Consider the following 11,863-nt stretch of genomic DNA (forward strand, 5'->3'; position numbering starts at 1 on the left):
GGGAAGATAGAGAGCTCAGTTTGGGACCCAGTACACTTGAGATGCCTAGTAGATATCCAGGCAGAGGAGTGGAGTAGAAATTTGGCATTTGGGAGAAAGGAATCGAGTTCCAAGTGTGAGAGAGATGCCAGGAGTACTGATAACTTTGAGACTCATTTGCAGATAGATAGACGAGCCTGGATGAGACCGCCAGGAGCGTGAACGTGGACACAAAGGACCACGGGCTGAGCCGGCTCCTGGGAGGGGAGGAGGGGCCAGCAAAGGAGCTGGGAAGGAGTGACCAGAGAGGTAGGAGGATCCAGGGCATCTTGGGTTAACAACAGGTCAGGTGGCTGGTGACTGAAGCAGGAGCAGGTGGGCGGCCTGATGGGAGAGGGTCCAAGAGAGAACAGGAGGGGGAGATTCATGTTGGCAATTGAGACTGAGTTGACAGATCAGCTCTGTCAGGAGGTTCTGTTGCCAAGGGGAATTGAGAAATAGGGCAGTACTGGGGAAGGAGAAGTGAGGTCAAGAGAGAAATCACAGCATGTTTGCGTTGATGGAAATGATTCCAAAGAGTGAAAAGTTGGCCAGGAGAGAGGGGGCCGATTACCGGAGCCACGCCCTTGAGCAGGCAGTAAATGAATATATATGAAGTGTATATGTAAGTAAAGTAGAGTAAGGGCACAGTGGCACTTCAGGGGACATTTTAGGGGGACATTTGGCAGGGGACATTTTAGCAGAAACCTGAAGGAAATGGGAGAGTGAGCCATAGGGATTCTGGAGAGAGAGCATTTCAGGAAGAGGCAGCAGCAAGTGCAAAGGCCCTGAGGTGGGACTGACTGGTATCCTGAAGGAGCCGTGTGGTAGTACCAGAGTGAGTGAAGGGGGACAGTGATGGGACCTGCAGAATCATGCGGCAGACAGACCAAACAGGACCTCGGAGGCCATGGTGGGGACTTTGGCTTTTGCTCTATGAGAGATGGGGTCCATCGGAGAGTTTTGAACAGGATCTGGCCTTAACGGGATCATTCTGGCTGCTGAGTACAGAACAGAATCGGGCAAGAGCAAAAGCCAGGAAGAGGCCAAGTGATCCAGCGGAGAGGCAGTGGTGGTGGTTTGGGGTGGGGGGGGGGAGCGTGTTCACAGTGGAGGTGGGGAGAAGTGGCTGGATTCTCTATGAATCCTGAAGGCGGCACCAGCAGGGTTTGCTAGTGCGTGGGGTGTGGAGTGTGGGAGAGAGGAACCCAGGATGCTGCCAGGGTTTTGGTCTGAACAACAGGAAGGATGGATGTGGCCTTGACCGAGATGGGGAGAGTCTTACTTTCAACACGTCAAGTTAAGATGCTCACGCGTCATCCAAGTGGGGTGTCACGTGGCTGTCAGATAGCAGTCTGGAGTTTTGGGGAGAAGTCAGGGCTGAGACATGTCAACTTGGGGGCGGGTGGAAGGCGGAGGATGGCTTGTGTCGGACCGGATGAGCTCCCCTGAGAAGTGAGCGTGGCTAGAGAAGGAAAGAGTCTGCCCACACCTCGTGAAAATACAGACCCGAGAGGCTCAGACCTGCCCTCTGCCGCGGAAGGAAGTGGCCCAGAGTTCGTCCAGGAAATCAACTGGGCGGGGTCTGGAGAGGGCTTGCCCTCTACCTGGGCGCTTCTACGTGACATTTGGCAGCCACCAGAAGAAGCGGAGTTGGCCTTCTTTTAGGGCCAAAAGATCTCCACCTGAATCATTATTGGGGCTGGATGTGCTCCTCGTAGAGGTGCTGCTGGGATGGAGCCTGAGAGCAGATGAGGGTCCCCGGAATCAACGCTCCGGGAGAGACACGCCCGGAGGGCGTCTGCTGGGATGTACTTCCTTGACCTTCGTCACTGGGGCCGCACCGTTGGCTGAGTAGCCACAGCTCTTACACAGCAGTTAGGATGAGCTGTGGGAATGTTCTATGGGCGCCTGTGTATATTAACTGACTTAATCCTCACTACGACCCCAGGAGGTAGACGCCATGATTACAGCCCCAACCGTTATCTGCTGCTGCCTCCCAATAACGATCGGTTATCATTAGCGGTCTAATAAGGACAAACCTTTGTCGAGTGCGCTGCCTTTATGATTCCATTTGATCCTTGCAACACACCTATGGGATGGGCCTGTGAGTTCCCGTTTCTCAGAGGGGAGAGGTGAGTTGCCCCAAGTCACAGAGCCGGTGCGAGGCCAAGCCAGGCCTCCGGCCAGACCGCTCGGTCTCTAGGGCCTCAGCTTGGCGCCACATCCCTGCACTGGTGGTGGTGGTGGTGTCCCATGGGGATTTGCCACGACAGGGCCTTTTGGCGATGCTTAGAAGTTTGGGATAAGATTTAAAGGCTCTACATCCCTCCGGAGCCTCCTCTGGGCCCGGGTCTGCCTGCTGCCTCCCTCCTGGGCCTGGTGTGCAACTTCCTGGCCTTTCTTGTCCTGCCAGGACCTGGGGGGCCACGTGGTTCGAAGGAGATCTTGTTGTGAGAGTTCAGCTTGGCTCCCATAAAGCCTCATTTGAGCTGGGGGACAACCCAGGAGGCAGGAGGAGGGAGAGGGCCCACCTCAGGCGCCGCCCGGCCATCTTCATAGGATGTGAGGACCCTCCCAAATGGTCTTGAGGTCCTTTTCACAGACAGATGGGAAAACACAGGCTGAGTGAGGGCAGGGGACTTACAGCAGGTCAACAAAGAGTCCCACAGGGGCAGGGCTTGGCCCTGGGTCCCAGGACCCCCAGCCCCGGATCATTCCTCAGCATCCTCCTGTAGTTTCCCCCCTGGCCTCACACACCCTGACTGACCCTTCCTGGCCTGCTTTTTGCCGGAGCCCTTGAGACTGGCTGAGGACTGGTTGCCATAGAGATGGTGGGGAGGGCAGTTCCAAGGCTGGCAGATGGGGGTGGGGGATGGGGCAGGACACCAACATGCGAAACACCCGCCAACAGCTGATCAGGACTACTTCGGGGAGACCAGGGCGGGACACGCGGCTCCAGGCTCCCGTGACGACCACAGGGCTGCTCAAGTTTCTGTCGGACATCCCCCAGGCTGAGCAGGTGAGGGAGGCCCTGTGGGAGGACTTCCAACTGCCTGGAGGCAGGCTGGCTGCCTGGGGTCCACATAGGCCAGGGCTGAGGGAGGCCCTGGAGAAGCCATGAGATTGAGCTGAGGCCCAGGTGAGAGACGGGGGGGGGGGGGGGGGGGGGGGGAGGGGACAGGGACCCTAGGGAGGCCTAAGTCGTCCAGGGTGAAGATGAGGAAGACACCCAGAGATGACTCCCAGCCTTCTGGTGGAGTGATTTGGGGAACACTGCAGGAGGAGGAGGGTTTTGGGAAAGATCATGAGTTTCCTCCACCTTGACTCAGCAAGTCCAGGACCCCATGGGGCCATTCAGAAGAGCTGCCTGGGGCCCAGAGGCAGCACTGCACGTGGTGACAGATCTGGGCTCTGGGGACAGACTCAACATGATCAGGTCCGGGCTCCGCTTACCCGCTGGGTGACCTAAGTCAAGTGATTTCCCCTCTCTGAGGCTGAGTGTTCTCATCTGCAGGATAGGGGTGATAGTGGAATATAGGGTCCTCGGGAAGGTTAAATGAGTTACTGAGAGAAAATCCTGAGCGTCTGGCAGGTACACAGTAAGGAGCAGTGGTTGCTATTTGTTGGTTTTTTTTTGTTTTGTTTTGTTTTTTTAAATTTTTTTTTCAATGTTTATTTATTTTTGGGACAGAGAGAGACAGAGCATGAACGGGGGAGGGGCAGAGAGAGAGGGAGACACAGAATCGGAAACAGGCTCCAGGCTCTGAGCCATCAGCCCAGAGCCCGACGCGGGGCTCGAACTCCCGGACCGCGAGATCGTGACCTGGCTGAAGTCGGACGCTTCACCGACTGCGCCACCCAGGCGCCCCGGTATTTGAATACTAAACACAGAGATGGTGATCAGCCGGTTATACTGGTACCAAGAGTCCAGGGGGTGCCTGGGTGGCTCCGTCGTCTAAGCGTCCAACTTTGGCTTAGGGCATGATCTCGTGGTTCGTGGGTTCGAGCCCCACGTCAGGCTCTGTGCTGACGGCTCAGTGCCTGAAGCCTGCTTCGGATTCTGTGTGTCTCTCTCTCTTTCTGCCCCTCCCCCACTCGCAGTCTGTTTCTTTCTCTCTCAAAAATAAACATTAAAAAAAAAAAAAAAAGTCCAGGGGGCCACTCGGGTGCACAGAAGAAGGAGATCCCCTGAGGGAAGCGTGAGGTGGTCCAGGAGCCCGCTTGCAGCTGGGCCTCCTCTCCTGTCTTCACTCAGGGGAGGCTTGGGAGCGGTGATGGTGTAATTCAGGGCCAGCAGCCGAGGTCTCGGAGTGCTGGGCAGACGGCGAAGAAGGACCGGAGACCCAAGGCCCGGAACAAGAAAGGGCATAGCCCTGCTGAGGCTGAAGAGTAAGCAGCTGTGCGACCGGCTGGGTGGGATGTTGGGTGTCAGGCCCCATGGGGGGGCCAGCATCCTGACCTTGACCCCTGCTCCCTGTCCTTTCCTTCCTCAGTCTCATCCCTTCTGCTCCTCGGAAACCCTCCTTTCCCTTCCAGTGGGCCTGGGAGAGCTTCCTCACTGATGGTCGGGCCCTGCTTCAGCCTGGCCGCCAAGCCCCGCCCTTGCCCCGAGCCGTCACCCAGCGCAAGGCCAGGCTCAAGTCCACAGCCACCCTCCCAGATGCCCACGGCTTCTGCTGGAAGACAGAGGTGCCAAACCTGGAGAGGAGCCAGCAGCTCAGGGCCTGGGACGGCATCCCTACCCCTTCTGGCAAAGGGGGGAGCCAAGAACTGGAGGGCCCCAGTGAGTGTGACCTCCAGCCACCTGGGAAGAGGTCAGGCTCAGGATCAGAGTCTGAGGAGGGCGCTGAGCCGGAAGCCCTGGGTGCTGAGGAGGTCGAGAAGGGTATGAGCCCTGGTGAACTGTCCCAGCTCCTCAAGAAGGGGTCGATCTGGGAAGAGGAGCGGTTTGCAGGGGTGACAGAGGAAGCTGAGGAGGGGGAGCACAGGGCCCCCCATAGAAGGAGGGCTGGTTCGCAGAGAAAGGGGCAGAACTCTGGCGAGGAGGCCTTGGATGAGGGTGACCTACAGCGCAAGGCGAGCAGCTCCAACCTTCGAGGGCCGCAGACGAGGAAGTCAAGGGCCAAGGAGCTGGAGAAGCTGCAGAGGCAGTTACAACAAGAGTTGGACTGCGGTGAGTGTGGACTTCAACGTTTGGGTCCCCCAGGAAACTACACAGCGGGGAGACAGGTTGGGGAGCCAGCACCCTGGGCCAGGAGTTCAGACAGGGCTGTGCTGTGCTCCACATACTAGGCAGGATCACCGGATGGGCTGGGAGGGGAGCTACTCTCTAACTTGTCCCGTTGTGGACAGGCCCTGAAAAGCAGCCCTGGAAGGCTTTGCGGGCTGCTGTGCAGGCCTCCAACCGGAGTGGGAAGACCTATGCCTTGGGAGATGAAGAGACTTTCCAGTTTGTCAACTTTCCTAACCGTACCTTCCACAAACGACAGGAGGCCACCAGGTAAGGTGGAAGAAAAAGGAGGATGGGAAGAAAGGACAGGAAGTAGAGAAGGAGCCAGTTCTCTAGAGACATTGAATCATTCATCGTCTCATTCATTCCTTCATTTATCCATTCTCCAATCTTCTGATCATCCAATCTTCTTTGGATCTATCCACCCACTCACCTGTCCTCCCTCCCATCCATCCATCCACCCGCCCATCCACCCACCTGTCCTCTCTCCCCTCCATCCATCCATCCATCCATCCACCCCCCACCCGTCCTCCCTCCCATCCATCCCACCCATCCATCCATCTCTGTTTTCTTGGCCAGCTATCTATCGATACAAGCTACTTTTCATTCATTTCCCATCTTCTATCCATCAATTAATCTATTAACTAAGTGATTAATGCAGCATATATTGAGTATCTACTCATGGGTCCTCAGGATGTAAAGATAAAAAGACTTGGTCCTAGTCCTAAGAAGCTCAAGGTCTGTTGGAAAAGGAGACCGATGGGCAAGACAGCAATGAGGGCAGTAGAGTTAGACAATCGCTATACTTGGGGCTTAAACGAAAGACAATGGGAACAGAGTGGGAAAGCCTGGAAAGGGGGCACTGTTGCATTGTCTAGGTGAGGGATGATAAGGGCATAAACCAGGTGGTCATGTGAATGGAGACAGGGGGGATCCATTTAAGAGATATTTGGGGGCTGACTCAGCAGGTCTTGGTGACTGGTTAGAAGTGGCAGGTGAGAATCCACTCAGCACTCTAATAGCACCCTCCAATTCTTACTGTCATCCCCTGCTTGCTTCCCATGCTTCCCAGTGTGCTTAGGACAAAGCCCAGATTTCTTGGTAAGGAGGCTCCTGTCTCCCATGCCAGCCAGTCAGAGTGCTAGAATGCCCCACGCTCTCCCTCCCTTCTCTACCGGGACTGCCCCTCTTCCTCATTCACCTAGGTAACTCGGATGCATCTTTCAACTTCCAAGTCAGGCGCCCTCTAGGAAGCTCTCCCCTGTGCTTGCCTCCGCCATAGCTTTTGCCACGCGGCATTGCATTGGGGTCCTGGGGTACCTGTCTATCCCCGTGTACAGAGCTCCCTGAGGACAGGTACCAGATCTTATTGATCATGGCCTCTCTGGTGCCCCGACACAGGACCTGGCTCCAGCTGGCGCTCAATAAATACGTGCTGAGTGAGTGACCGCATCTTCCCTTTTATTAGTCCAACCACGATTGAATTATGCATGAAGTCACCAACGCTGAGTTTCTAGTTAGGTTAAGAACTGTCCTAGGTGCTGGGGAGACACTGGCGGTGAAGAGGAGAGATAAGGAACCCTGCTCTCATGAGGCTTACATTCTCCTTGGGAAGAAGGATGATTAATAAAGAAATGAACAAGATGTATAGCTAGAGGCAGAAGAGGCGGTCAGGGACTCTCCTTCTCTCTGACTTTTGAACAAGGACCCAATTGACAAGAAGGAACTGGCCATAAGAGCTAGGGGAAGAATGTTCCACGTGGATCTAGATGTTGTCTGTTCAACCGTCCACACCACTCATCCATCCGGTCATCCACCCATTGATCCCATCACCAATTTGTTTCTGTTTCCCATCCATTCATCTATCTGTCTGTCCCTCAAACCCAAAGGCATTAACCTAGTTCCTGCCAGAGATGGGGGTCAGAGAGAGCAACAGCTGGCCCCTGCCCTCAAGGAGAGCTGCTCTGCAAGGGGAGGTTAGCAATACACGTGGGGTCACAGGTGCACCAAGCCCCACGGGGCTGAGGATGTCCACCGTCGGGGCATACAGCTGGCTGAAGCGGGACGAGGCCTCCAGGAAGAGTAGCGAAAGGCCCCGAGGTGGGCCAGATGCGGCCCTCATCACGGCACACTTCCATGATGAACGCCACTCCCCGGGCCTTTGGCCCTCTGGGCTCCTGCAATCCCTCCCTCAGGCCCCCCCACCCCTCTGCCTGCTCCTGGTCTCCACGAGACTGCTGCTCCCCCCAGACTTCTCCCACCTTCTTCCTCCCCTCCCCCGTCCCAAGAAGCCTGTTGCAGGCCTGGGAGCGGCAGCAGCAGGAGGAGTTGCAGCGGGCCGAGCTGCAGAGGGCCCGGGAGCAGCGGGCACAGCAGCAGGTGGCCCGCTGCCTGGCGGCCTATGCGCCCAGAGGGAGCCGGGGGCCGGGCGCCATCCAGTGCAAGCTGGAGGAGCTGAGGTAGGAAGCCTGGCGCCGGGGAGGGGCTGGAGGGGAGAGGGCAGGGGAGGCAGCGCGAGAGATGTCAGATGTCAGACCTCCCCTCCCCTCAGGGCTGAGTCTCCACAACCATCTTCCAGGCCACTTGGCCGCGCTTTACCCATGAAGACACTGAGGCACTGGCGGCGGAGGAGCTGAGGCGAGGTCACCGGCTAATGAGACCAATCCCTGCAGCTGGCAAAAGTGCACGGTTAAAATGTTCTGCCTGCATTCCCACTCGTTCTAATCTTTTCCGATTTCAAAAGCCAGGGGTGCTTCTTACAAAAAAAAAAAAAAAAAAAACTCCGCCATTACCGGAATAGTTAACATGGCACGTAAAGCGAGCCTGGGATCTCACTCCTGGGGACAACCGTTCTTTGCCATCAGGTGAAGAGTCATCTGTTTCATTCTCTCCCTGTATTTTCACGCTTAAAAAGAAACGGGCAAATGTGTATTTAAAAGTTTTTTTAGACTCATAACAGGACCATGAAGTGGGCATTAGCATCAGAACGATAATTCGACAGAGGAGGAATCTGAGCTCAGAGAGCTTAAGTAATTGGCCAAAGGTCACAAGTGAGCTGCACGGACAGCCAGGATTCCAACCTGGGCAGCCATTGAGTCGCGCTGCTACGTGGTCCCGGAGTGCTCGGATGCCCAGTCTGCAGATAACGTGCGCCAGGATGGTCCCCCCAAAGCCCTACCTAGTGAAACAGACAACACAAAGAAATATGGCCGCCAGGGCCGTTGACATTGAGCACCTACTGGGGGCGCCTGGCAGCAGGGTAGATCTTTCCACAACTCGTCTCCTTGCATCCTGGGAGAAGGGCTAGGTCAAGCTTGAGCGGAGTGCTGCGGAGAGACCAGAAGGTCTCTGTCCTGCAGCGACCCGCCAAGGACTCAGTGGGGTTCTGATCACCGACTCTTTGAGGCTCAGTCTTATCACCCAGGACTCTGAGAAGTCAAGGGTGTTTTAAAGGAATCCTTGGCCAGTGATGGAGGAGAGGCCTTCTCCGCGCCAGGCCTCAAGTTCATTGTTTTTTTTTTTTTTTTTTTCAACATTTATTTATTTTTGGGACAGAGAGAGACAGAGCATGAACAGGGGAGGGGCAGAGAGAGAGGGAGACACAGAATCGGAAACAGGCTCCAGGCTCTGAGCCATCCGCCCAGAGCCCGACGCGGGGCTCAAACTCCCGGACCGCGAGATCGTGACCTGGCTGAAGTCGGACCCTTCACCGACTGCGCCACCCAGGCGCCCCAAGTTCATTGTTTTTTAAATAAGGCAGGAAGCCTAAAGTTCAGAACTCCAAGGGACGGATGTCAGTGAGAGAAGTGTTTCCCACACACCTTTTATTTTCTACTTGAGAGCAGATATATGCCACGGGCTCTCTCGGCCCTTACAGCCCGTGAAGTTTGCTCTCTCCGAGCCGCGAAGACTCTGCCCTGCGCAGGAGAGGCTGGCTCAACTAAGGTCACCCGGTGGTAGGGAGGCTATGTGACTTCCTTTCCTTCCCAGATGCTGGACAGGGCTGACATCCACTCACAAGGCTTCTTTTCTGCCTGGGGCTCCAAGATGTGGACCTCCTCTCCATTCTAACGAACAGCCTCAAGAATCAAGCAGGAAAAACATGCAAGACCTCACAGGCGACACAGAGACCAAACGCAAGCTCGCGGTCTCCACCCCCGCCTTCTGTAGCTGCTGAAATGACCTCTTGAATGCCGCAGACTCCATCTTGCAATCACTCCTGTTCCTGGCCAAGGGTTTTCAAATTCATCTCTTCTTCTCGAATGGAGGAAGCTTCCTTCCCTGGCACATAGCCAAAGATCCTGGCCGTGCCAGGCAGGGTTCTTCCACGGGGCCCCGGCACATTTGCTAGAGGTCCCGAATGGGTCCTGGGGTCTTGTCTGCTTCTCCCCTCCCGTCCTGTGTGTGGGTGCTGCCACCAATTCCCCAGACCTCTCCTGCGTGCTTCGCAGGATTCCTGGTCTCGGGTGTTAGTACAGCCAGGGGGCCCCTCCTGCTGCCAGGATACCCGGCTTGAAGAGCAGACACATTTCAGACGAGTGCACAGACTGGGTTTTTGTAAATGGATTTGTGCTTCCCCCGTGCAATCCTGATATTTTCGGGATGCGGTCTGTCATCTGCACCATATTTCTTTTGTCCCTCCCTCCCATTTTCCAAGCCGCGTGCTTATAAAAACCACAGAGAATGGCGGCAAGCTTGTGTAATCCCTGCCATAGCACAGAGGAAGCCGAACCCAGAGCCCAGACTGGGGCCTTGCCCAAAGCCACAGCCAACAGCCACCGGTTCTTCCTCACAGGTGCGGTGTGAGGGGGCGCAGAGGTGTCAACGCAGGGAGGGGAGAGGCCCTGCAAGCTGATGCCCAGTTGCTCCGAAGCCGGAGCTGGTCCCTCCGCCTGGGGGTGGCTGGGATGCTAGATGAGCTCCCGGCTGCGCAGCCTGCATGCAGACTTGGGCTCGGGGCTCAGTCTCTCACTTCCCAGCTGTGCGACCTTGGACAAGTCCCTCAACCCCCCTGGGCCTCCGGCTCATCATGGGTAAAATGGAGCAAATAATTTCCACCCCACTGACCTCAGGAGGAACCCGGGGCGAGGCTGGGAATGAAATGGCTTTGCAAGGTAAGGGCGGGGAGGACGTCACGTCCCTAGCGAGGAGGAGTGGACTCAGGACTGGGGATGGGTTGTGCTCGCGGCTGGCTGCCCACAGGTCCATCTCCCTGCAGGCGCCAGGAGCGACAGCGCTTTGCTCAGTACCAGGCAGAGCTGCAGGGCATTCAGCACAGGGTGCAGGCCCGGCCCTACCTGTTCCAGCAGGCCATGCAGGTGAGGCCTAGTCCCTGGACGAGCATCAGCCTCCCTGAGAGCAGCGCTTCTCATTGGCTGAGTGCGTAGGGATGTAAGTGAGAGTGGGCTCCCTTAGACAGGACCCCGGGGCCACCGCCCATCCGGAAGCCCTGGGACCTTCACACGCGGCACCACCCGTCCCCGGCAGCCTGCAGAGCAGGGACGCTTCTCTTTCTTCAGGCCAATGCCCGGCTCACGGTGACCCGGCGCTTCTCCCAGGTGCTGTCAGCACTGGGACTGGATGAGGAGCAGCTACTGGCTGAAGCAGGAAAGGGGAACACAGAGGGCGCCTCCGGGAAACCCAGGTGAGGCCATCTAGCTAGCCAAGGAACTGGCTCTGCCCAGCTACAGGGAGAAGGGAAGTGGGGGGGGGGGGCATCGCCAGTACTCTGGGCCCTACAGGGTCTCCCCTAGCTGTGGCCCTGCCCATCTCCAGCCTGGGCTGGACCATCTGGGAAGAAGCTGAGAAAACTCACCAGCGGCCATGTTGATCCGCCCTGGATCTAAGTCCTGGTGGCCCAACCCCTCGGCCCGAAGGACACTGCCTAGCTCTAGCAGTCAATCGGTCCTTCCCTAGGCCCTGTCCCCCAGGTCACCCGAGGAAGGCAGGACCGGGGTGATGTTCTCCAGATCCCAGTAAAGAAACTAAGGACCTGAGGGGCAGGGTCCTCTCCAAAGACACAGGAGCAAATAAGCAGCAGAGCCGGGCTGGGAATCTGTGGCCAAATGAGTGGCCACACACCAAGACCCCATTGTGGGGTGGGGCCCCACAAGTCACCCCCTGTATACCGTCCCTTGTGCTTTAGAAGCAAGGTGATGCACGGCAGGGATTATGAGGCCCATGCATAAGGACACTGAGGCTTCAGGAGGGGAAATCACTCGCTCAGGGTCTCACAGCATAGGAGCCAGATTTGAACCCACATGTGAATAATGGCCTTTCCCCTCCTACAGCCCAGGTCTCCTTGGGCATGGGGGTGGGGAGCTAGAAACCCATGGTCTCTACCTATGTCTTCACCTTTAAGGAGCCACAGGTCAATGGGGGTAAGGAGGGAGCACTCTTCTGAAAGCCCCCCAACGGCAGAACCCACTGGAAGCCAGCCCAACAGGCACTCCACTCCAAGCCCAGACTGAGCCCAGCTCCTAAGATAATGATTAAAGGCTTTATGGAAACACACTGTGTAATTTCTGGTGGTGCTGGGAAGAGGCTGCAGGTTGGGAGTAGGAGGTGGCAAGTGGGTAGGCAGCAGGCTTAGCTTGTCCCATCACCCAGGAG

General features: G+C 56.6%; 1 protein-coding gene across 5 annotated transcripts; it reads left to right on the forward strand.

Annotated features, from left to right (window-relative positions):
• The first annotated feature begins 2,890 nt into the window (after window positions 1-2,890).
• On the forward strand, window positions 2,891-11,764 carry LOC123602320 (testis specific 10 interacting protein). 5 transcript variants are annotated; one of them, XM_045486816.1, is made up of 8 exons: window positions 2,891-3,040; window positions 4,277-4,410; window positions 4,515-5,194; window positions 5,374-5,521; window positions 7,540-7,710; window positions 10,470-10,569; window positions 10,771-10,895; window positions 11,613-11,764. In XM_045486816.1, exons 1-8 carry the CDS (start codon window positions 2,894-2,896, stop codon window positions 11,719-11,721), a joined length of 1,614 nt encoding a protein of 537 aa, XP_045342772.1. In that variant the 5' UTR covers window positions 2,891-2,893; the 3' UTR covers window positions 11,722-11,764. The 5 variants fall into 5 exon arrangements, with proteins under 5 accessions (XP_045342772.1, XP_045342773.1, XP_045342774.1 ...); XM_045486817.1 differs by having other exon boundaries at window positions 7,543-7,710; XM_045486818.1 differs by lacking the exon at window positions 11,613-11,764 and having other exon boundaries at window positions 10,470-10,642; window positions 10,771-10,875.
• The last annotated feature ends 99 nt before the right edge of the window (window positions 11,765-11,863 follow it).

The sequence above is a fragment of the Leopardus geoffroyi genome, chromosome D1 (assembly GCF_018350155.1).
Source record: "Leopardus geoffroyi isolate Oge1 chromosome D1, O.geoffroyi_Oge1_pat1.0, whole genome shotgun sequence".
Taxonomy (NCBI): Eukaryota; Metazoa; Chordata; class Mammalia; order Carnivora; family Felidae; genus Leopardus; species Leopardus geoffroyi.

What these genes read in the sequence shown, in the direction of transcription:
- LOC123602320 (XM_045486816.1), top strand. Translation starts at nt 2,894, where the DNA reads ATGGGGCAGGACACCAACATGCGAAACACCCGCCAACAGCTGATCAGG. An exon ending in ACAACAAGAGTTGGACTGCG is followed by an intron (nt 5,195 to 5,373) that starts GTGAGTGTGGAC and finishes CGTTGTGGACAG; the next exon opens with GCCCTGAAAAGCAGCCCTGG. An exon ending in GGCGCCTCCGGGAAACCCAG is followed by an intron (nt 10,896 to 11,612) that starts GTGAGGCCATCT and finishes TTCACCTTTAAG; the next exon opens with GAGCCACAGGTCAATGGGGG.